The sequence below is a fragment of the Synchiropus splendidus genome, chromosome 5 (genome assembly GCF_027744825.2).
Source record: "Synchiropus splendidus isolate RoL2022-P1 chromosome 5, RoL_Sspl_1.0, whole genome shotgun sequence".
Taxonomy (NCBI): domain Eukaryota; kingdom Metazoa; phylum Chordata; class Actinopteri; order Syngnathiformes; family Callionymidae; genus Synchiropus; species Synchiropus splendidus.
In genome coordinates, this window is record NC_071338.1 from 11,026,998 (window position 1) to 11,052,493 (window position 25,496).

Below are 25,496 nucleotides of genomic sequence, written 5' to 3' on the forward strand. Positions count from 1 at the left end.
AAGCAGCTTTTTGTTTCTTACACATGGTTATTCTAAGAAGGTATCAGATGGTGATAGTTAATTGGACAGGTCAGACAGGCCAAGAAGTGACCCTTGTGGCCTTAAAATCTGGCCTGATCTGAAATATTATTATTAGTTTAAAAAAAAAATAGTGGATTTGTTTATTTTTGCCAAAAGGAGTGTCTGTATTAGACTTAGACTTAGACTTTCTTTATTGTCATTGCACAAAAACATCACTGTATTATGGCAACGAAATTTTGAGGCCTCCGGTTTCCAAAACTAAAAACTATATGTCCAAAATAAATAAACATCAGATAAATACTAACAACAAAAAAACTTGTAAAAAATATAAAAATAAAAGTATATATAAATATAAAAATATAACAAAAAAAACTGAAAATGATACAGACACAAACAAATTTCAATGGTAGCTTTTCTTGTTTATTAGTTACATAAAAACTAACAAAACCAAACACTTGACTGTCTCAACATGTCAGTATTAAACTCAACGAATAATATAGTGCTCTAAATAGAGAAGAAAAAAAACATTGAATCATCCAAGTCCTACAATGCAGGTGCTTGGTTTGGCTCTTAGAGAGAAAATAAATAGCTTAAAACTGCAAGACAGAACACAAAGTATGTTGACCAATAATGGAGCCACTCCCACAGCTTAGTTCCTCTTGCTTTCTGCAGGCGTCTAGTGGTCCTATATCTTCATCTTCCCTTTTTCACTTTGCACTTGCTTCCTTTGGCTTGTGTCTGTGTCACTGGAGTGCCAGGTCCAGTCTTCTCCATGGATTGGATTGTTTGTACCGCAGCGTTACTGTCAGGTAAGACAGAAATATGAAAAAAAAAAAAAAAAAAATCTAGTCTATTAAAGTCTAGATTAACCGATGACATCACTTAACAGGCTTTTAGGAAACCCTCCAGCATGTCCTTTAATTATATATATATATATATATATATATATATATATATATATATATATATATATATATATATATATATATATATATATATTTTTTTTTTTTTTTTTATAAATTAGATATGATCTTTAAAATGTTGCATCCAAATGATTTTTCTCCTAAATGAGTCAAATCATGTGTCTTAGTTTTATTGGTAAAGTTGCTTAAGTATGTACAATTTTTGGACTGATTTATTCGTTTGATTATATATTCACTTGTGACTGGAAACAATGGATGAAATTCAATTTTCGACATTACATTTTCGACTGGATATGTGACCAGAAGAGGGCAGCATTTGTTACTACGCTCTCGTAGCGTGTGCAGCATTTAGTTAGACTGAATGGAAGCAAAAGGCCACTAGTTCATTTGTTGTGTTGCTCAACTGATACTATTAAGTGTCTATAAATGTCGGATCGTTTTTTACTCACATGACTCAACTCTGTCGCTCCTCAGTATTTGGTGCCGTCACCAGTTTCAACATCGACCCTGTTGGTTGGGGCTTCCTGAGTCATCCTGCGGCTGGCTTCGGGTATCAAGTGGTGCATAGAGGTTCAGAGTAAGACGTGAAACTGTGCTGATCTAGTTATCCACAATTGTGGGAAAAGCTTTAAACGGTGCCTCTTAAGCAGTTATTTTCCCGAATGTGGGAAGAATAAATAAATCTTTTTTTCCCCTCTGTCTCTATCTCCTCAGCTTACTGATAAGTGCACCACTCGAACAGTATTCGCAAAATAGACGAGGAAAAATATTCCACTGCAGCACAACCACTTGCAATGAAATCCCACTATCTGGTAAGAAGCAACCAAAAATGCAATGTCCACAAACACATTTTCACATTTTGTTCCACCATATTGTCACATTATTTAAAAAAATAATGCGTTATGCATCACGTTTGATTTAGTGAAAGGAAATGATGGTTTTTATACAAGCCAAGTGACAGAAAAAACAAATAGAAATAGAAGAAATAACGTGATGGTATCACAAAAAAACGTGATAATATCGCAAAACAACATCATAAGTATCATGAAATGTCATGATCATATGAAATAATGTGGTGACATCCCATTTTGTATCACAGATTATTTTTCAAAAATCATATTGTGATGATATGAAATAACATGCCGTGGAATAAAGAGATAAGTATGACAATAGTGCACATCTTAATCTGATCATGAAATAATTTGATATCAGGATTAAATGGGGCAGTATCACAAAATAATGTTGTAAGTCTGCTATTTGGAATTTGGATTTTATATTTTTTGGCGACCTTCTGGGAGCAGTTTTTGGAAGTCTAAACACCGATAGTCTGGTGATGACTGGTCTGACTGCATGGCGTTTTGTATTTGCATGGTTACTGCAGTCCCGGAGTTTGCCGTCAACATGTCCCTGGGTTTGACGATGGTGGGTAAAACAGGAGCCACTCTGGTAAGTTGTTCTCTGAACTCAAGGATTCAGATGACTGAAATGCACATGACTCTGGGACGTTTTGCATTTTAGGCTTGTGGTCCCACTATCCCGAAAGACTGCGGAAGCATCACCATGTACACCGGTGCCTGCCTTCAGATTAGCTCACCAAATCGCCCAGGACCTTTCGTTCCATCTTCAAACGACGGTTCGATAGTTTCTAAAATGCCACACCACACAGCTACAGCTATCACTTTCGGCCTGACAGTTATTTTGTGCTGGCAGAGTGTCAGACGGGGGCTGACATCGCGTTTCTGCTGGACGGTTCTGGGAGTGTGGGTGCACGGGATTTCACTAAAATGAAGGTCTTTGTGAAAGATCTGGTGAAATCTTTCCTTGGATCAGATACACAGGTGGGAACACATCACACATTCAACTTGTTTAAGAATGGGCTCCACCATACTAGTTTCATAGTTGTTTAAGTCCTGTGCTGAAGTTGGTTTTGCATGCAACTCAGGAAGAGCCGTCAATCCCCCACAGCCTCCCTTCGCTGATGAGCTTCAGCTTTTCAGTCTCTATGTTTGGGTTAGTGTAAGTCCTGCGGTACGCTGGGTGCTAAATGAGATTTAACTACAGAAACAAATAAAACCACTATGTTCCTCTCAAATCCTGACATCTTTTTATGAGTTCCATTTTATTGCTGTCAGTCAGCATGTCGTAAAATGAATCCTATTCTTTGAAGGCAACAGTGAAGTTAGAGACTACTGCATTTTGATGCATTTGATACTCAGTAAATCATGAGAACTGCGTCTACCGTGCCTGACATAGACATAGAGAAACGGTGAGAGGAGGAGAAGCCTGTTGAGCCACTGATATGATGCATCATGTTGGACATGCTAGGTCACATAGTTTGACATTACCTCCAAACCACAGTAAGACAACAGCATTGTTTTATGGTACTGTACTGACTCTGATCTGATTTTGAAACATTTTATTTCTCTTCCAGTTTTCCATCACAGAGTTCGCCACTGATCCAAAAGTTTATCAATACTTCAACTCTTTTGATATCAGAAAGTGGGAGCGTCAGATAAACGCTGTCCGTCAAAGTTCTGGCTGGACGTACACTGCCAAGGCGATCAAACACATAGTGTAAGTGCATCTGCCTTCACAAAAATGGAAGGTTTTTGATCTTTTGAGGGAAAAATAATGTTTCTGTTTTCAAAGACATGCACAGACTTTAAATAACATGCGGTAACTTGTATTTCAGGAATAATGTTTTTTCACTGAGTCGAGGATCCAGGCCGAATGTGAAGAAGATTTTAATCGTAATTACAGATGGAGAATCCACTGACCCAAAAGAGTTGCCAGGTGCAGCAGCGTCAGCTAAGGCTAAGGGCATTGTTCCGTTTGCAATTGGGGTAGGCTGTCTTTTATAGTTCACTTCAAAATATTTGTTTATTATCAGAAACGACGTTATGATAACCATAGTCTGAGATACATTACTCCGCCCTGCAAGCTTTCCATGTGAATGGAATGTTTATTTATTTATTGTTTTTATTTTATGATGCCTAACCATCCTCAGGTTGGCTCAGCATTCACAACCAGCGCTGCATATGCAGAACTGGTTACTATTGCTTCATCACCCAAAAACGTCTTCCAAGTGGAGAACTTCAGCGCCCTGGACAGAATACGTGAGACTTTACAGGAGAAAATATTTTCCATCGAAGGTTGGTGGTTATTTCAATATGCATTATAAAGACCAAGGAGTGGGCGTCTGGAGGACCTCTGTTTGTCTCGGTTCCAGGGTCACAAACAGGCGGGGCGTCGCTTAAAATGGAGATGGCGCAACATGGCTTCAGCGCCGCCTACGTCACAGGAGTAATAAACTTATGACAAGATGCACATTTTCACATCACGTTTTAGTGTCTACTAAACAGAAAATCTTTCCAATTCCAGGGGATGCTGATGTCTGTTGTTGGTGCGAACCAGTGGAGGGGAGGGTTCCTGGGTTATGCCTCCAGTGGCATGAAAGGGACCTCCTACCTGCCCCAGAACATGCTGGCTGACAGCTATTTGGGTAAGCTAGTGGCAGATACTCGTGAAAGCCAGTCACAGAATGGCATCTGGACTAGTAATGAGAAAGAAAACGAATGATTTTGAATTACCCAGCAAAGCTAATTATGTGGTTGTATGGTTAAGTAGCACAACACCATCACTCATCATATCATCAGTCTTCGTAAATACACGGTATATATTTAAATAAACAAAAGGGCTTCCACAGTGAAATAATTGTAGCGACTCATGGCAGAATATTCAACATGGAAAACATGAGAATCCTTGTGTTTGTATCCCTGTGTGTGTTTGTGTCGCGTGTGTGCGTCCGTGTGTGTGCAACTCACATTTAAGCTTGACTTAAATGTGAGTTGCAGCTGGAATGGAGGAGACAAATGGAATAAAAACGGGAACAGAAAGTAATGTGGTGGTCAGAATGGGACCAGGAAGAGACTGTGCGCCATTAACTGTGAAGGCAGAGAATACAGGGGACGGATGAGGAAGGAAGCTGACAAAATAGAACCAAACCGAAAGCAGAGCGTGTTCATTTTAATGTCTGGAAACTTTCAATAATGATATCAGCTGGTACCGACATTCTGACTCAGTCTTCCTTTATTATTATTGGAGCTGTGCATCCATCTATATAGGAGTTTTTATTAAATTTTTTTTGCAATTCTTGTGAGTACCAAGTCTTGAATAGCCACCTTCTTGTGAGGACATTTTGCTTTGTGAGGACATTGAAGCCTGTCCTCACAACGGTTAGAAGGTTAAAACCTCAGTAAAAGTTGTTTATTATAATTGGGCGCAAGTTTGGTTCAGAGTCCTGGTTAAGGTTATTTGTTTTGGACAGTTAAGGGTGAGAGGCTGGGGAAAGCATTATGAGAGCTCCTCACAAAATAGCAAAACAAACACGAGTGTGCGTGTGTGTGTTTAAACTTATTTAACCTCGTGAGGGACAACACCTCCAGACACCATACTGTAAGTTTCAGCTTCAGTTTGAATCTTCAAAACAACAAGGTCATGATTAATTTATTTAATTCATATTTTATTTATGCTTTAATCATCATTATAAGTAGGTTTAGAGTAGGTTAAGAGTGCTAGCATATTTGTATTTGTAAGTTTTAGGGCGAGTGGCTGGGGAAAGCATTGTGGCAGTGAGCCTTCCCCACAAACACACCTGTCTGTGTGTTTTTACTTGTATGAATATTCATGTGTGGACCAATATTTAACACGATCTCATGAGGACATTTTGAGGGTTATGTCAAAACAAGTAGGTCATCATCATTGGGTTTTGTTTTCATGAGTCATGGTGCGTTTCATGAGTCATGGTCCGTATGTGCCCTGTGATTGGCTGGTGACACCCTGGACTGACGTCAGCGTGTTGAAAGGGTTTTTTTCATCTGAGAAACCCAAATCTCAACAGTTTCATCGCGCAATGTGGTGGAACAATACCGCTCAGTTAGGTGTTGTGCCAGGCTGGAAAATCAGTCATCTCCTCTGTGTGGTTTCAGGTTACTCCATGGCAGTTGCCCAGACCCCGTATGGCCAAGTGACAGTTGTTGGAGCGCCCAGATACGATCACAGAGGAATTGTAGTAGCTGTTCAATACGGCAGTGAACAAATTATTGATCCTTATAAATGGGAGGTATGCACAGGACCTGACTGAACTTCTTGCATCTTCTCTTCACTGTATCATTTTGTCTTTTGCTTGTTGCAGTACATGATCGGGGGATATTTCGGGGCAGTGGTTTGTGCCATGATGGTGGATGGTGATTCCTTCACTGATCTCATCCTAATATCTGCCCCGATGTTTATGGAGAACGATCGAGAGGGGAAGGTGTATGTGTGCAGAATGAACGTTCTGGTAAACAAATGATTCTTTTTAAATCATACATGTATTGACATAGTCATCGTCTACATGTTGGGAAAGCTCACTTGAGCTCTCATATTTGCCTTAGACTGTAGAGTGCGCCTTCGATTCTCCACTGGTGCTGAGAGGAGTGGAGGGTCACATCGGACGGTTTGGTGCTTCTCTGGCCGCCTTGCCTGACCTGAACGGAGACGGATTCAATGACTTGGCAGTTGGTGCTCCGTTAGAAAATGACGGTCAAGGAAGCGTTTACATTTTCCAGGGTGCAGGACAGGGAACAATTGATCCATCCTTTTCACAGGCAAGTGGGGCTTGAATACAGCACACAGCCAAGATAAACTCATTACAGTACCAGCGAGTATTTGAGTCAATAAGGACATCTATGTATGTGTTTACTTCACTGTAGAGGATACAAGCTTCGGAGGTGAACTCAGCACTCAGGTTCTTTGGCATGTCAATCGGCCAGTCCTCCAATGACCTCAGCATGGACGGACTTCCTGACCTGGCAGTGGGGTCGAAAGGAAAGGTGGTGATTCTCAGGTATGAGGTTTCACAGCCTTCCTTAGATAAACATCATGTCTTAGTCTTCTAGTCTTCTTCTGCTTCAAGTTGCCTCTGACAGATTCCTAGCCAGAAGTGGCAAATGAAATAATTGACTTAAAAACACAAGTCAGCTCAGCCATTCAGTGTATCGGTTGTGGGAATCTGAAACCCTGTAGAGACACCGCTGTAGGCAAATCCTAGTCTACACAGTTGCTCTCCGGGTGAAAACCCCCCCCCAATCAATCCAACTGTTATTTACGTAAAATCGAATCCCACCATTTTTCCCAGGTCCAGGCCGATCATGATGGTGGAAGCTTTGGTTTCCTTTGAACCTGACCAGATCCCGACTCAGAACATCGACTGCGCGGCACCACTGACCAATGAGGCGACTGTCTGCTTCATTATGAGAACCCAACACACAACCTTTGCAACAGGTCACTGATAAGAGACAACAGGAGCTCACCTGTACTCACCCCACCACTAACCACGGCGCTAACTGTGTTCCAGCTGCAGCAATGATCAATTACACTTTGAAACTGGATGCCACGCGCAGGGTCCCCAGCAACAGAGCCTACATCAAAGACCAAAATCGAGAACATTCTGGATCCATCAGGCTTGACTTGATGCAGCAGAAATGTGAGAAAGTGAAGTTCTTTATTGAGGTCCGTATTGCTAACCTGCCTACCAAACAGCTTCATGTCAAATCTTTCACGTCTGACCTGGGTCACTTCCTCCTCAGCCCTGCGCAGAAGATTCGCTCAATGCCATCAACAACGAGCTTAAATTCACCTTTGATGGATTTCCGTCCGCCCAGAATCTGAAGCCAAGCCTTGCTCAGCAAGCTCAGACGACCACATTTCATCCAGTGAGTTCACGGAGCAGTTATAACCAAGGTCATAGTAGAAGGACGAGATTGTTTCTATGCCGCATCTTTACCTACTCTTTAAATACATTCTTTTTCCATTTCAGAAAATTAAGTCTTCATTTCTAATCTTATCGAAAAGATTTATTGTAATTTTTAAAGGGCCCTAAATTAGAGAATTTAAGATGATATATTGGACCTAGTGCGTGAGATATATGTATGACTGAGATAAACATAGATTTGGACTCTACCAACCATGATAATGCACGGAAAGCTGACAGCGCTGAACAAGTCTGAGGGATGGTTCTTTCAAACAAAGCTTGACTTAAATGTGAGTCGCAGCTGGAATGGAGGAGACAAATGCAATAAAAACGGGAACAGAAAGTAATGTGGTGGTCAGAATGGGACCAGGAAGAGACTGTGTGCCATTAACTGTGAAGGCAGAGAATACAGGGGATGGATGAGGAAGGAAGCTGACAAAATAGAACCAAACCGAAAGCAGACGTGTTCATTTTAATGTCTGGAAACTTTCAATAGTGATATGAGCTGGTACCGACATTCTGACTCAGTCTTCCTTTATTATTATTGGAGCTGTGCATCCATCTATATAGGAGTTTTTATTAAACATCCAACCTAAAGTTAACCTTTCATTATCTAACCATTTGTGTCTATAACCCCGCTGACAAACCTTTTTTTTTAATCTATTGCATAATCTGATTATAATTATTTAAATTGTGACTCAAGTGTAGCCCCAATACTTTGGTCTCTTTCTGCATCTTATTTAAGACTGTGGGTGAGATAATAGACAGTGATTGAGTTATGAAGAAAGAAGACAAAAGGGAAGTTTGGCACCGCTGGGGTCTGTGTGTCGCCCTTTTCACTCTACTTAGTGTAAAATTCCTGACATGACGTTGAAGGATAGAAGTCTTGAAAGTGCACTGTTCTTGAGATATTTCCGGAAAAGTAAAATACCATTATCAGTGTAACATTGATGTAACATTTTACTCATTTGAATTTTAATAGGTTTCAACAACATCAGCAAAAACAAAAATAGTTGTTGCTTGTCCTGAGTCAGTGCTTTGGTCATCTGAACAGCTTCCATTTTATTAAACCACTTTTACGTAACTTATACTCTCAACTCTTCTACCTTTCTTCCAGCTGGGCTTTGAGATTAACTGCGGCCAGGACAACAACTGCGTCGATAATCTGATTGTGGATTTCAACTTCACAAGGTAAGGCTGGGGATTTTGTTGAGATTGAAAATTATTTAAAGTCACACAGCCAGTGCGCCACATTGTTCATCGTCCATGGTTGATTAAAAAAAAAAAAAAAGTAGAGATATTAGATTTTTCAGCGAACAAACTTGGCTCCGTTGATCTGTAGTGCGCTGCTGATGTCGAACAAATCTGCCTGCTACCCGAATGTGTCCTACCGGCCGCAGACAGATACAATTTTTCCAATGTTTTAATGAGCCAGAGAAAATAGAAATGAAAACAAAGCCATAAGACGGGAAGCAGCATTACAGACATGATGAGAATGTGAAGACTAGGGAACGTGAATAAAAAATTGCCCTGACTCTTGTCATAATTCTGATAATGATTTCTGGTTATGATGGGCCTTGCTGGCCCTTACAGTGCACCACTGTGTTTACTTTACTGCTTCGCATTTCAGTTTTTTTTACACATCAGAATCTTCTGACATCTCCCCTCTTAATTCTCAGCTCTTCAGCCGTCAAAGTGGGAATCGACGAGCTGTTGGACGTCACTGTGTCTGTTGAGAACACAAGGGAAAACTCGTACAACGCCCTAGTCACTCTGACTTACCCCCAAGGCCTGTCTTACAGGAAGTTTACAAGTCGGATGGTAAGTAGTGTTCTCTCTCTCTGGTTGGAGATCAAGATGGCTTCTTTTCTTTCCTCTCCTGTTTTTTAATTGAATTGCCCACTTTCTTTGAGTGAAGGGCAGAATCCAATGTAACTCGCTGGACGGTGAAGATGGGATATCCAGAGGAAAGACCGAGTGCACTGTTGACAAGCCCATTTTCAAGAGCAACACAATGGTCGGTCAAGCGTAGCGATGATGACTCATCCCTCTCATAGTCTCATAGTCTAATCGTCGTGATTTTCTCAAAGGCGATATTCATCGTTTCCTATGGGATTGAACCCAACAGCCATTTTGACAGAAGCATTTTTATCACAGCAAATGCCACGAGGTACACAATTGAGTCTTGAGTATGTGATAGCATGAAAACAGCACTCACATCTTCTCTCTTCCAGTGGCAATAAACAACACTCACCAACAAGTGAGCTTTTCCAGACAAACACTATTGATGTGAAGTATGGCATCTTCATGACACTTCAAAGGTTTGTGTATTTGTCGTCTATAAGTTTGATCCTGTGATGTTGCAGTAATATGAAAGGTTGATGCAAATGGACTTGTGTCGCAGCGGTCAGCACAGAAGAGAAAACACATAACTGTCAAAATGAGGTTGCAAAACTTACAAAAGCTTCAAGTGTCCAAAACCGAGCATACAACATGAGAGCGAAGGATCTGGCACACGCTCACGGAACTCCAGTGCAGATTAGTCCCAGGTGTGTGCCAACGGTTGGTGAAGCTCTCAGGAACACAGAGGAAAGGGGGCAGGGCGGAAGTACACTTTCAAAATGCGACCATAACAAAAGCACAATATGCTGCTACAGTGAAACTGTGATGGGCTCTTCCTTGGAGATGATTTTGTTTGTCTTTCCTTTCAGCTCACTCAGCTACACCAATTTCAGCTTTGTCCAAAGGGATTCGGAGAAACCCATCAAACAATCCATTACGGTAATTACATGCCCATCCATAAACATTCCATTTAGAGCTTTTCAAGACCAGGTTTTTTTGCTCCACAAAAGGTGAGCAATGACATCAGAGCCCTGAATTTCACCGTGGCGATCAGGGTGCCGGTGAAGCTTGGCGAAAAAGACATCTGGGCCGATTTGGATAGTCTGCAGGTTTTTAAAGGAAGAATTGTGTATCAATATCCAGATTTTTTTTTAATTGATGTCACTGTTTCACTGCTAAATCTGCTGTATTCCAGATTCCTGGTTGCCAAACGCACGGTGATGAAAGACCAACTGTGGCTGAATTTGTTGTTGAGATACAGAAAACTAAAGTTGTGGTAGGTCTAACAGCATTGTCCACACGGTTGTATATGTATATGCCTGTATTACCATTTGCTATCACGCAGGACTGTTCAGTAGCAACGTGCAGAGTGTTCAAGTGCGCACGGTTCATGGGACGACTGGAGACCAGGCAGTACGAAATCTCTGCCAACGTCAGCTCACGATGGATAGAGCAGGTGAGACGGGTTTCCATTCTTGAGGTAGCTTTCAGTAGTGGTGCATGATTTTACAGTTTCGCTGTTGAGGATAAATCTGTTAGAGTTTTTGTGATCATAAAATGCATTAAGAGTGTTATGTGGGCTGCTTCTAGTCAGTACCTCACACTGCAGTACCACAACCTGTTCATCTCCGCCATCTTGTTGCCTTGTGCGGGCTTTTACGCACATCTAACATTTGGTCGTCTTCTACTCCCACAAAATGAGGTCGTGTTAAATGGAGCCATCATTGACAAACAGAGTTATGTATTTAAACCGCTTATTAACTTTATTCACAAAATGCATTTCCAGATTGAACTCAATGCTGCCAAGTTTGTTTTGACCAGCACTGCCAGTCTGGAGTACGACACCGACCAGTACATCTTCTTTTCCACCACTTCAAACGATCAACCTCCAGTGCGCAAGGTGACCTCAGTCCTGACACATATGTTGTTACAGATGTAGCTGTCAAAAATGAACTACAAATCTTCACATATTTCTCCATTTATGCCTCAGATTGAAGTAGAGGTGGATGTGTACCCTGAGCCAGACTACACCAAAGAGATAGTTGGAGGATCTGTGGGGGGTTTGGCTTTACTGGCATTACTCACAGCGGGTCTGTACAAGGTGAGGTTTTATGCATTTTCACATTTCAAGCTGGCTCCCATGTTGTTCTCAATAATTAATATAAAATAGAGCATAACTGTGTAAAAATATTTGGATTTTAATCCTGACGGACAAAAAGTCATATGCACTTCTTCACTTAGTCAAGCAAAACTAGTGCTTTAGTGCTGATGATGTTGTATTTTCTCAAAAGATGGCCCAGTTTATTGCCATGGTTTTTGACAAATAATTCATGTTCTGTTCTTGTACAGGCTGGATTTTTCAAGAGCAAGTACCAGAACATGATGAATGAAAATGCAGAAACGGAGGAGCTTGCTGGGACAGTTGGTGAAACACCCGCCCCAGAGCCTGAAATCAGCTGATTTGCCTTGCTTGCTCTTTTTATTTATTAAAATGCTCATTGATATTATTTTATGAGTGTTTGAAGATTATTATAGTAATTATGTTTCTTCTTTTATTTGGTTACAAGCACAAATGACCCACCATGACTCTGTCCATTTCGTCATTAATGCATAAACTGTTGATATATTTGCAGGTTTGCAACATTATTTTGAGTGAATAAACATATCCTGGCGACTGTGTTTTTTGTTTTATTGACTCTGTGTAACCATGTCGATATCTGACTTTATGCATGAGCGCAACACACTGTGGTTGTTGTCTGCTCTGAACAGATTTTAGCAGGACTCTTTCCATGTACTTGATTCACTCAGACTGACTTGAACGTAGACTGCTGAACCCCTGTATAGAGGCGCTATGGTTTGGAGACAGCCGACCTAAGATCCCTCAAGAATCCCAGTTTCAGCCCTGCTGTACGTACCACCATGATGACGTTTGTTTATGCTCCCCTGCCACTGTGGGCTGTTCCGAACCGTTAACTTCATCCAGCAATGTTTCTGGTAGCCGGGAATGGTCATGATGTTAAGGGTCTCTGCAGAGCATCCCACTCCAAACTCTGCCATATCCCACCTTCAGTATGCATGATGAGTGTTATGATCATCGTGGACAGATTCTCAAAGACACTTTGTCCCTCTGGCCAAGCTTTCATTCGCTCTGAAGACCGCTGACCTCTTGGTGCTTCATCGCTCAGCTTGACCTCAGGCTATCACCCCCAGTCGAATGAACCAAGATTTTCTGAGATGTGTATCCGCCCCAGAATCGTGTTTCCTGTGTTGTAAATCTTCCATGGGTGGAATATTCACACAACACCTTGACCTCATCAACCATGGGTCCTTTATGGTCGCTTATGGTTACCAGCAACCACTGCTTCCCTCTCAAGTGGCTAAAGCCACAGTTCCCTCAGTGAGCACCTAGCACTTACACTGCTGCTACATTGGTCCCGATCTGATCCCGCACCCGAACGGCAGAGCACAACAGGAGACTGGTCAAGCGCAGTAGAGCGCACACTACCACTGGCTCTCCATCCGGGATCTACAGCTGCCCAGTGAGTCTTGCAAACTAACACCCAGATTCATCTGTCCATTTAAGGTGGAAAGAGGGATGAACGAGAACGCAGTCAGACTCAAGCTCCTGGACCCACTGTTCAAGCCATCTAATACTTCTCCACTCAGTCCAGCCTCTGAAGGTCCTCCTCCACCCTTGTCATCGACAAACCTTAAGAGGGGTGTCATGTTCTCTATTAATGTAATTTTAATTTCGTCTCTCGGTCTTGTGTGTGTTCTTTGTTGATCCCGTTGCCCCTACTCCCACCGCAGAATGAACCAATCCATCAACTCTCCGCTTCATACACTTCCTGGTACTGCAGCGTCTGATGGTCACGTCTGCTTTGGTAAGTCCCCAGCGTTTGTCATTCCATGTTTGCTGAGACGTCCTCGGTTTTAATTTGAATGAACTTTTCACTGCACTTAATCTCTCCTTGAGTCTTCTGTGACTGATTTGCATTTGGATCCCACCCGCATGTTCCAAAGCATGACCGTTTATCTTTGGTTGTGTACGTACTAATGTGCTAATTGGAGTATGCTCAAGAAAAAAACTACACAGACCAACAAACAATGCTTCATTTTTTTTATTCTTCACTTATTTAGAGATAAATAAATCATCAGCTTTTGGAAAATATATTTCATCATCATCATTCATGTATGTGAGGTAGAATTTTACTAATCTAAAAGTTGGCCACAGTAGAAGAAGCCACCAAGAGAGGAAAGAACACAGACAAGGCCAAAGCAGGAGCTCCTGCTTTGGCTGGACCTGATGGAGATGGCATGTCACCGATAGTCTCCTTCAATAGATCAGCAAAAGCGGAGGTTTTGGCGAAGACTTGAACATCAGCATGCATGGATTTAATTTGACCATTATTCACTACAGCCACCTGGAACCAAGATGAGCCTGATTTGCACAGCAGTGGGCTTCCTTGGTCGCCCTGAGAGCACACAAACAATATAATCGCACCAAAAAGAGGCCCACTGAACGTAAATGTAGGAAAAATAAGAAAAAATAAATCATACCTGGTGTAGTTCAACGGCACGAGTGCAAATCTTGTCACTGTCTGAAGTCCCACATCTTGTTACTTCTGTTTTCAGGTCTCGGCGACCATGGTGGGCTCCACCAGCATCTTTAAAAGCAGAAGAATTTATGTTTGTGCTCTTGAGAGAATGGCTAAATAGCAAACAACAAAAACAAAGAAAAAACAGTACATAAACGTACCTTTGTCGATGGCGACATGCCCCCAGCCTGCCACCCAGCACTGACTTCCAGTGGGGAAGGGTGTATTGTCGCCGATATCCAAGCAAACTGGCTGGATATTATCCTTGTATACTACGTCACTGACAAGCTGCAGAAGGGCAATATTTGAACCCGATGATTGACTTAAGATGATCTTGGCAACGCCCACGGACATCTCAAAGTCCTCTGAGCCATTGAGGTGCCGTTGGCCCAACATCACACTCCATTCGTGGACATTTGGTTGGGAGCTTTTAAAAAGAGAATTTCTGATTAGGTCTAACTTTGAAAGTTCGACGAAATCAAATTGGTACAATTGGAGACCACAATACTTACGAAGAAAAGCACTGGGCAGATGTCAGGATAAAATTGTCAGCAACGAGAGTTCCTGCACATATGTAGGCCCCATTTTTGTGGAGGCGAACAACCCAAGGCCAATTTCCCTCTGGGACAACTGCAACATCGCCATCAACCTCACCACAAACTGAGCCTAAATCGCAAAATAGATGGGATTAGAATGCCTGTTTATTTCCACGAATGGAGAATTTTTGGTTTTTATGGCAAGACAGAAACATGAAAGACATTTAAGACGGAAATTAAATATGATAGATATAGACAAAGAAATACATTCATAAAAGGAAAGCGGTAGTTCACACTTATAAACTTACGAGATGGACTGGCTGCAGGTTGGAAGTCAGGAGGAGGCAGTCCAGGACAAGTCACACTGCTGTCGGAATCCACTCCAGGGGAAGTGAACGTAACAAATCCTGGTTTATCCGAAGTGATGTGTGAGTTGATCCATGACTGGTAACCGGACACTCTGGCGTAAACTCCAGGAAGATTTGGGCGGGCACAGCCAAAACCCCAGCTGACAATACCAACTTGTAGCCACATAGGCCCCTGCTTGATCACCATTGGACCGCCAGAGTCCCCCTGTGGACATGAAGACAACACACCACAGGATTATAAAACTGAACCTAAACCAGCAATCCACTTGGCCAAGGGAACTGTCCCACCTGACAGGAGTCTTTCCCACCACTCAGAAAACCTGCACACATCATGTTGTCCGTGACTGAGCCGACTCCATTGAGGCAGTTACACTGTCTGTTCCCGATGACTGGAACTTCAACTTCTTGAAGAGTTTGAGGGAATGGCAGAGGCTCTGAGGAAAGTGAGCATAAATCAGGTTCAATGGTTGACCCAACGTCTTGAAGAGGACTCACTGAGCTGAGGTTTTTTTTGGCAGCCCTGATACATTCAGACATCAAATGAAGTCAAGATGATAACTTACCACCCTCATCAACTGTTCCCCAGCCAGTGACCCAACTATCAGTTGCAGCGTTGAACACACTGTTGCTGTCTGCCAGACACACTGGTCTGATGTAATCTGTGAATGTCACTGGTGAGGAGAGTCTGACCAGGGCGATGTCATTGTCAGTGGTGACACTGTTGTAATTTGGATGCACCAGGATCTGTGCCACACTTCGGGTCACTTCATTTGGGTTACTTCCTTGCAGGTTCTGACGACCCAGGGACACCTGCCACCCAGACGTCCTTGTGGAAACAGTCAATGGACACACATCAGTCACACAAAGTCTCAAAAGTTGAAGCAGTTTATCCTTGACAGTGACACCAACCTGCTGAAGCAGTGAGCAGCAGACATCACCCACTGGTTGTTGATCAGGGAACCACCACAAACATGGTTGCCAAATCTTCGGAGACTGGCCTGCCAAGGCCAACTTCCCTCTGGAGCATCTTCACCCCCAACGATTCTGTTGTTCAGAGGTGTGATTCCACACACTAGAAAAACATGTCTGCTTAGTTGACATTGGGAGTTTGATGAAATGTACAATGGTTTGGTCTCTATCGCTCTTCAGAATGACACATGCATGTGTTTTCTTTAGACCTCAGCAGTGGTAGATTGTAAAGGTACAGTACTTACATTGAGAACTGGACATAGGAGATTCCAAGCTGGCTGTGGCCGGTGGTCTGGTCGGACCAACAGGAGGAGGCAGTCCAGGACAAGTCACACTGCTGTCTGAATCCACTCCAGGGGAGGAGAACGTGACAAATCCTGGTTTATCCGAAGTGATGTGTGAGTTGATCCATGACTGGTAACTGGACACTCTGGCGTAAACTCCAGGAAGATTTGGGCGGGCACAGCCAAAACCCCAGCTGACAATACCAACTTGTAGCCACATAGGCCCCTGCTTGATCACCATTGGACCGCCAGAGTCCCCCTGTGGACATGAAGACAACACACCACAGCATTATAAAACTGAACCTAAACCAGCAATCCACTTGGCCAAGGGAACTGTCCCACCTGACAGGAGTCTTTCCCACCACTCAGAAAACCTGCACACATCATGTTGTCCGTGACTGAGCCGACTCCATTGAGGCAGTTACACTGTCTGTTCCCGATGACTGGAACTTCAACTTCTTGAAGAGTTTGAGGGAATGGCAGAGGCTCTGAGGAAAGTGAGCATAAATCAGGTTCAACGGTTGACCCAACGTCTTGAAGAGGACTCACTGAGCTGAGGTTTTTTTTGGCAGCCCTGATACATTCAGACATCAAATGAAGTCAAGATGACAACTTACCACCCTCATCAACTGTTCCCCAGCCAGTGACCCAACTATCAGTTGCAGCGTTGAACACACTGTTGCTGTCTGCCAGACACACTGGTCTGATGTAATCTGTGAATGTCACTGGTGAGGAGAGTCTGACCAGGGCGATGTCATTGTCAGTGGTGAGACTGTTGTAATTTGGATGCACCAGGATCTGTGCCACACTTCGGGTCACTTCATTTGGGTTACTTCCTTGCAGGTTCTGACGACCCAGGGACACCTGCCACCCAGACGTCCTTGTGGAAACAGTCAATGGACACACATCAGTCACACAAAGTCTCAAAAGTTGAAGCAGTTTATCCTTGACAGTGACACCAACCTGCTGAAGCAGTGAGCAGCAGACATCACCCACTGGTTGTTGATCAGGGAACCACCACAAACATGGTTGCCAAATCTTCGGAGACTGGCCTGCCAAGGCCAACTTCCCTCTGGAGCATCTTCACCCCCAACGATTCTGTTGTTCAGAGGTGTGATTCCACACACTAGAAAAACATGTCTGCTTAGTTGACATTGGGAGTTTGATGAAATGTACAATGGTTTGGTCTTTATCGCTCTTCAGAATGACACATGCATGTGGTTTCTTAGGACCTCAACAGTGGTAGATCGTAACGGTACAGGTCTTACTTTGAGAACTGGACAAAGGAGATTGCAAGCCGACTGTGGTTGGTGGTCTGGTCGGAACAACAGGAGGAGGCAGTCCAGGACAAGTCACACTGCTGTCGGAATCCACTCCAGGGGAAGTGAACGTAACAAATCCTGGTTTATCCGAAGTGATGTGTGAGTTGATCCATGACTGGTAACTGGACACTCTGGCGTAAACTCCAGGAAGATTTGGGCGGGCACAGCCAAAACCCCAGCTGACAATACCAACTTGTAGCCACATAGGCCCCTGCTTGATCACCATTGGACCGCCAGAGTCCCCCTGTGGACATGAAGACAACACACCACAGGATTATAAAACTGAACCTAAACCAGCAATCCACTTGGCCAAGGGAACTGTCCCACCTGACAGGAGTCTTTCCCACCACTCAGAAAACCTGCACACATCATGTTGTCCGTGACTGAGCCGACTCCATTGAGGCAGTTACACTGTCTGTTCCCGATGACTGGAACTTCAACTTCTTGAAGAGTTTGAGGGAATGGCAGAGGCTCTGAGGAAAGTGAGCATAAATCAGGTTCAACGGTTGACCCATCGTCTTGAAGAGGACTCACTGAGCTGAGGTTTTTTTTGGCAGCCCTGATACATTCAGACATCAAATGAAGTCAAGATGACAACTTACCACCCTCATCAACTGTTCCCCAGCCAGTGACCCAACTATCAGTTGCAGCGTTGAACACACTGTTGCTGTCTGCCAGACACACTGGTCTGATGTAATCTGTGAATGTCACTGGTGAGGAGAGTCTGACCAGGGCGATGTCATTGTCAGTGGTGAGACTGTTGTAATTTGGATGCACCAGGATCTGTGCCACACTTCGGGTCACTTCATTTGGGTTACTTCCTTGCAGGTTCTGACGACCCAGGGACACCTGCCACCCAGACGTCCTTGTGGAAACAGTCAATGGACACACATCAGTCACACAAAGTCTCAAAAGTTGAAGCAGTTTATCCTTGACAGTGACACCAACCTGCTGAAGCAGTGAGCAGCAGACATCACCCACTGGTTGTTGATCAGGGAACCACCACAAACATGGTTGCCAAATCTTCGGAGACTGGCCTGCCAAGGCCAACTTCCCTCTGGAGCATCTTCACCCCCAACGATTCTGTTGTTCAGAGGTGTGATTCCACACACTAGAAAAACATGTCTGCTTAGTTGACATTGGGAGTTTGATGAAATGTACAATGGTTTGGTCTCTATCGCTCTTCAGAATGACACATGCATGTGTTTTCTTTAGACCTCAGCAGTGGTAGATTGTAAAGGTACAGTACTTACATTGAGAACTGGACATAGGAGATTCCAAGCTGGCTGTGGCCGGTGGTCTGGTCGGACCAACAGGAGGAGGCAGTCCAGGACAAGTCACACTGCTGTCGGAATCCACTCCAGGGGAGGAGAACGTGACAAATCCTGGTTTATCCGAAGTGATGTGTGAGTTGATCCATGACTGGTAACCGGACACTCTGGCGTAAACTCCAGGAAGATTTGGGCGGGCACAGCCAAAACCCCAGCTGACAATACCAACTTGTAGCCACATAGGCCCCTGCTTGATCACCATTGGACCGCCAGAGTCCCCCTGTGGACATGAAGACAACACACCACAGGATTATAAAACTGAACCTAAACCAGCAATCCACTTGGCCAAGGGAACTGTCCCACCTGACAGGAGTCTTTCCCACCACTCAGAAAACCTGCACACATCATGTTGTCCGTGACTGAGCCGACTCCATTGAGGCAGTTACACTGTCTGTTCCCGATGACTGGAACTTCAACTTCTTGAAGAGTTTGAGGGAATGGCAGAGGCTCTGAGGACAGTGAGCATAAATCAGGTTCAACGGTTGACCCAACGTCTTGAAGAGGACTCACTGAGCTGAGGTTTTTTTTGGCAGCCCTGATACATTCAGACATCAAATGAAGTCAAGATGACAACTTACCACCCTCATCAACTGTTCCCCAGCCAGTGACCCAACTATCAGTTGCAGCGTTGAACACACTGTTGCTGTCTGCCAGACACACTGGTCTGATGTAATCTGTGAATGTCACTGGTGAGGAGAGTCTGACCAGGGCGATGTCATTGTCAGTGGTGAGACTGTTGTAATTTGGATGCACCAGGATCTGTGCCACACTTCGGGTCACTTCATTTGGGTTACTTCCTTGCAGGTTCTGACGACCCAGGGACACCTGCCACCCAGACGTCCTTGTGGAAACAGTCAATGGACACACATCAGTCACACAAAGTCTCAAAAGTTGAAGCAGTTTATCCTTGACAGTGACACCAACCTGCTGAAGCAGTGAGCAGCAGACATCACCCACTGGTTGTTGATCAGGGAACCACCACAAACATGGTTGCCAAATCTTCGGAGACTGGCCTGCCAAGGCCAACTTCCCTGTGGAGCATCTTCACCCCCAACGATTCTGTTGTTCAGAGGTGTGATTCCACACACTAGAAAAACATGTCTGCTTAGTTGACATTGGGAGTTTGATGAAATGTACAATGGTTTGGTCTTTATCGCTCTTCAGAATGACACATGCATGTGGTTTCTTAGGACCTCAACAGTGGTAGATCGTAACGGTACAGGTCTTACTTTGAGAACTGGACAAAGGAGATTGCAAGCCGACTGTGGTTGGTGGTCTGGTCGGAACAACAGGAGGAGGCAGTCCAGGACAAGTCACACTGCTGTCGGAATCCACTCCAGGGGAGGAGAACGTGACAAATCCTGGTTTATCCGAAGTGATGTGTGAGTTGATCCATGACTGGTAACCGGACACTCTGGCGTAAACTCCAGGAAGATTTGGGCGGGCACAGCCAAAACCCCAGCTGACAATACCAACTTGTAGCCACATAGGCCCCTGCTTGATCACCATTGGACCGCCAGAGTCCCCCTGTGGACATGAAGACAACACACCACAGCATTATAAAACTGAACCTAAACCAGCAATCCACTTGGCCAAGGGAACTGTCCCACCTGACAGGAGTCTTTCCCACCACTCAGAAAACCTGCACACATCATGTTGTCCGTGACTGAGCCGACTCCATTGAGGCAGTTACACTGTCTGTTCCCGATGACTGGAACTTCAACTTCTTGAAGAGTTTGAGGGAATGGCAGAGGCTCTGAGGAAAGTGAGCATAAATCAGGTTCAATGGTTGACCCAACGTCTTGAAGAGGACTCACGGAGCTGAGGTTTTTTTTGGCAGCCCTGATACATTCAGACATCAAATGAAGTCAAGATGATAACTTACCACCCTCATCAACTGTTCCCCAGCCAGTGACCCAACTATCAGTTGCAGCGTTGAACACACTGTTGCTGTCTGCCAGACACACTGGTCTGATGTAATCTGTGAATGTCACTGGTGAGGAGAGTCTGACCAGGGCGATGTCATTGTCAGTGGTGACACTGTTGTAATTTGGATGCACCAGGATCTGTGCCACACTTCGGGTCACTTCATTTGGGTTACTTCCTTGCAGGTTCTGACGACCCAGGGACACCTGCCACCCAGACGTCCTTGTGGAAACAGTCAATGGACACACATCAGTCACACAAAGTCTCAAAAGTTGAAGCAGTTTATCCTTGACAGTGACACCAACCTGCTGAAGCAGTGAGCAGCAGACATCACCCACTGGTTGTTGATCAGGGAACCACCACAAACATGGTTGCCAAATCTTCGGAGACTGGCCTGCCAAGGCCAACTTCCCTGTGGAGCATCTTCACCCCCAACGATTCTGTTGTTCAGAGGTGTGATTCCACACACTAGAAAAACATGTCTGCTTAGTTGACATTGGGAGTTTGATGAAATGTACAATGGTTTGGTCTTTATCGCTCTTCAGAATGACACATGCATGTGTTTTCTTTAGACCTCAACAGTGGTAGATCGTAACGGTACAGGTCTTACTTTGAGAACTGGACAAAGGAGATTGCAAGCCGACTGTGGTTGGTGGTCTGGTCGGAACAACAGGAGGAGGCAGTCCAGGACAAGTCACACTGCTGTCGGAATCCACTCCAGGGGAGGAGAACGTGACAAATCCTGGTTTATCCGAAGTGATGTGTGAGTTGATCCATGACTGGTAACCGGACACTCTGGCGTAAACTCCAGGAAGATTTGGGCGGGCACAGCCAAAACCCCAGCTGACAATACCAACTTGTAGCCACATAGGCCCCTGCTTGATCACCATTGGACCGCCAGAGTCCCCCTGTGGACATGAAGACAACACACCACAGCATTATAAAACTGAACCTAAACCAGCAATCCACTTAACCAAGGGAACTGTCCCACCTGACAGGAGTCTTTCCCACCACTCAGGAAACCTGCACACATCATGTTCTCTGTGACTGAGCCGACTCCATTGAGGCAGTTACACTGTCTGTTCCCGACGACTGGAACTTCAACTTCTTGAAGAGTTTGAGGGAATGGCAGAGGCTCTGAGGAAAGTGAGCATAAATCAGGTTCAACGGTTGACCCAACGTCTTGAAGAGGACTCACTGAGCTGAGGTTTTTTTTGGCAGCCCTGATACATTCAGACATCAAATGAAGTCAAGATGACAACTTACCACCCTCATCAACTGTTCCCCAGCCAGTGACCCAACTATCAGTTGCAGCGTTGAACACACTGTTGCTGTCTGCCAGACACACTGGTCTGATGTAATCTGTGAATGTCACTGGTGAGGAGAGTCTGACCAGGGCGATGTCATTGTCAGTGGTGAGACTGTTGTAATTTGGATGCACCAGGATCTGTGCCACACTTCGGGTCACTTCATTTGGGTTACTTCCTTGCAGGTTCTGACGACCCAGGGACACCTGCCACCCAGACGTCCTTGTGGAAACAGTCAATGGACACACATCAGTCACACAAAGTCTCAAAAGTTGAAGCAGTTTATCCTTGACAGTGACACCAACCTGCTGAAGCAGTGAGCAGCAGACATCACCCACTGGTTGTTGATCAGGGAACCACCACAAACATGGTTGCCAAATCTTCGGAGACTGGCCTGCCAAGGCCAACTTCCCTCTGGAGCATCTTCACCCCCAACGATTCTGTTGTTCAGAGGTGTGATTCCACACACTAGAAAAACATGTCTGCTTAGTTGACATTGGGAGTTTGATGAAATGTACAAAGGTTTGGTCTCTATCGCTCTTCAGAATGACACATGCATGTGGTTTCTTTGGACCTCAACAGTGGTAGATCGTAAAGGTACAGTACTTACATTGAGAACTGGACATAGGAGATTCCAAGCCGGCTGTTGTTGGTGGTCTGGTCGGACCAACAGGAGGAGGCAGTCCAGGACACGAGAACTCACTGTCAGAATCCACAACACTGGATGATGACTCCACAAAACATGGTTTGTCAGCATTTATGTGTGACTCAATCCAGGATTGAAAGTTCGATACTCTAGAATAGACCCCTGGCAGATTTGGACGAGCACATCCAAAACCCCAACTAATGATTCCAGCTTGGACCCATTTGGAGCCCTGCTTTATCACCAAGGGTCCACCTGAGTCGCCCTGCAGAGAAGATGATTCAGGTTCATGTTGCCTGAAAAACTGGAATTAAAACTATTACGAACAATGGGCCATCCAACCTGACAGGAGTCTTTTCCTCCTTCGAGAAGACCAGCACACATCATGTTGTCCGTGACTGAGCCGACTCCATTGAGGCAGTTACACTGTCTGTTCCCGACGACTGGAACTTCAACTTCTTGAAGAGTTTGAGGGAATGGCAGAGGCTCTGAGGAAACCACGAGGAAGCATCAAAAAACAAACAAACAATAAAGAATTAGCACAGGACAGTTATTAAATCTCAAGGTCAATCTGTTTCCAGAGTCTTACCTCCTTCAGCCGTGCTTCCCCAGCCAGTGACCCAGCTCATAGTGCCTGCGGGGAATTTACTCTGACTGGCGGCCAGGCATACTGGTTTTACAAACTTTGATCGTCTGACTTGTTTTGAAAGTTTGACAAGAGCAATGTCATTATCACTCGTGGAACTGGAATAATTTGGGTGCAAAATAATCTCAGCAATTCTCCGTTTTTGTCTCCCTCGATTTTTGCTTTGGAGGCTGTGTATTCCAAGAACCACCTTCCACTTATCCTTGTTTTTGCTGTAGAATAACAAACATGTTTGTTTTGGAATGACAAATGGATATGGAGAAGTCCCATTTGAGACACCAACCTGCTGAAGCAGTGAGCGGCCGTCATGACCCACTCGTCGTTGATCAGGGAGCCCCCACAAATGTGTTGTTTCTTTTGCTGTAGGCTGGCCTGCCAGGGCCAACGTCTCGCTGGTGCATCATGACCCCCAACTATTCGGGTGTCATTCCCTTTGGAAGAAACTGCAAACACAGATTTGTGAGTACTATTTTAAAGTCATTGACCAACTGTATTATTACCCTCATCCTGGTTGTTATTGTTATTAGTCAGTGGCATCCCTCAATGCCACAATATGCCACAACTGATGCCAGAACAGATGGGATTCCACGGTCAAGGTGCTTTGGATATTTTCCCAAAATGTTCTTCATTTGAATGGTTCAGTACTTGATGGTATCCTGGTGGTTCATCATTAACCCAATTGATATATTTTACCGAATATTTTGCTGAGGAATGCTTTTCCATGGATGATCAGATATTACAAGTGGAGACTGAACTACCATTTTACTTAAACCTACGATAATCCAATTCCTAACTCAAATTAGTGATCTGTCAAAAAAAGTATACCATCTCTCATCCTCTCATTCCTGCTGTCCAGCTTTAAAAAAAAGTAGAACATTTCCATGGTACTGAAACTCGCTTCAGATCAGGTACCAAACCCTAGGTAGCTACCGTTGGATCGGGTTGGATAAACCACCGTATCCCTCAGAATGTATGTCTGTAGTTATGTTATAACTTTTTTACTGTGAGGATTCCGTCAACCACAATTTGTTTACTATCATGCAGATGTTAGGTGGTCTGCACGGATCGACTTGCTTTATTTATCTTTATTGTTTTTATTTTTTCTTCCTGAATAATTGGCTCATTAATTGTTTTTATTCTTTTTACAGTGGCAAATATATGATCTGTAAATATTATCTTGCCAAACCACTATTGAATACAATGCAAAGACATTTTTTTCCTACAATAGCATCCTTTTTAATGAACAATGTGGTCGCTGACATTGTGGAAATATTTACTCTTTTATAGAAATGGTGCATTGAAAAAGCTGCATCACTACATTTTCCAGTATACATACACTACACATTTTCCCCATTGTGTGTAATCTAATCTAATCTAATCTCACCAGAAGCCATGTCAGTAGACAAAACCAAAAAAGCACGTCATGAATAATTATGATTTGTGATCCAGATCAATCGTGTAAGGATAAAGATGAGATTTACCTGCAGCTATGACACTCATCAGTGTCAGGAGGACACAGATCCATCTTTCCAAAGCCATTGCGGTGCACCAGTCAGTTCACGGCTGTGTCCTTTTATATGCTGAGGTTTCAACATCTTTGCACAAATAGGTGTGTCTCCCCCTCATGACGTTCCCTCTTGAAACACAGATTTACCAGTTTCCTGGTTCACCTGGAAGAATTTTCAAACTATTTGTCTGCCTTTCAGCATCAAACATACTTCCACCATACTTGACCACTGCCTAGTCCTGTTCAGGGTTGTGGGGAATGCTGGGGCCTATCCCAGCAGTGTTTGGGCGACTCATGATTTTCACAAAAACTGGATCATGGATGTTGTTAAAAATGTTGTCAAGAATTCTTCTGAAACATTTGGTGACATGGATTTTAAATCTGTTTATGGTTGTGACATTACATCTTTCCAAGTTTATGGTTGTGACATTACGTCTGTCCAATATTTCCAATATTTGTGACATTACGTCTTTCCACCAT

At 43.9% G+C, this 25,496-nt stretch overlaps 2 protein-coding genes across 2 annotated transcripts; one reads left to right on the forward strand and one right to left on the reverse strand.

Annotated features, from left to right (window-relative positions):
* The first annotated feature begins 705 nt into the window (after positions 1-705).
* Positions 706-12,244, forward strand: LOC128758834 (integrin alpha-M-like). Its single transcript, XM_053865210.1, has 30 exons — positions 706-830; positions 1,419-1,521; positions 1,659-1,756; positions 2,326-2,390; positions 2,463-2,577; positions 2,655-2,782; positions 3,376-3,518; positions 3,637-3,787; positions 3,952-4,096; positions 4,174-4,247; positions 4,326-4,446; positions 5,933-6,066; positions 6,139-6,285; positions 6,380-6,592; positions 6,698-6,831; positions 7,123-7,268; positions 7,342-7,496; positions 7,574-7,699; positions 8,855-8,928; positions 9,417-9,558; positions 9,656-9,754; positions 9,828-9,907; positions 9,972-10,058; positions 10,449-10,518; positions 10,590-10,688; positions 10,775-10,855; positions 10,925-11,035; positions 11,366-11,479; positions 11,570-11,680; positions 11,929-12,244. Exons 1-30 carry the CDS (start codon positions 794-796, stop codon positions 12,037-12,039), a joined length of 3,414 nt encoding a protein of 1,137 aa, XP_053721185.1. The 5' UTR covers positions 706-793; the 3' UTR covers positions 12,040-12,244.
* Positions 12,245-13,986: 1,742 nt separating this feature from the next.
* Positions 13,987-25,065, reverse strand: LOC128759314 (uncharacterized). Its single transcript, XM_053866190.1, is given in 30 exon segments — positions 13,987-14,054; positions 15,022-15,330; positions 15,375-15,515; positions 15,645-15,907; positions 15,979-16,153; positions 16,296-16,637; positions 16,682-16,822; positions 16,952-17,214; positions 17,286-17,460; positions 17,603-17,900; positions 17,984-18,129; positions 18,259-18,521; positions 18,605-18,767; positions 18,910-19,207; positions 19,291-19,436; positions 19,566-19,828; positions 19,906-20,074; positions 20,217-20,514; positions 20,598-20,713; positions 20,873-21,135; positions 21,213-21,381; positions 21,524-21,821; positions 21,905-22,050; positions 22,180-22,442; positions 22,520-22,688; positions 22,831-23,128; positions 23,206-23,321; positions 23,453-23,721; positions 23,793-23,952; positions 24,991-25,065. Coding segments are annotated over 30 exon segments (6,246 nt in total). The 5' UTR covers positions 25,049-25,065.
* Between the last annotated feature and the right edge of the window lie 431 nt (positions 25,066-25,496).

Excerpts from the sequence above, each read along its gene's own strand:
- LOC128758834 (XM_053865210.1), top strand. The coding sequence starts at position 794 with ATGGATTGGATTGTTTGTACCGCAGCGTTACTGTCAG. Across the intron at positions 2,391-2,462 it reads GTAAAACAGGAGCCACTCTG|GCTTGTGGTCCCACTATCCC; the intron begins GTAAGTTGTTCT and ends TTTGCATTTTAG. Across the intron at positions 10,856-10,924 it reads TACAGAAAACTAAAGTTGTG|GACTGTTCAGTAGCAACGTG; the intron begins GTAGGTCTAACA and ends GCTATCACGCAG.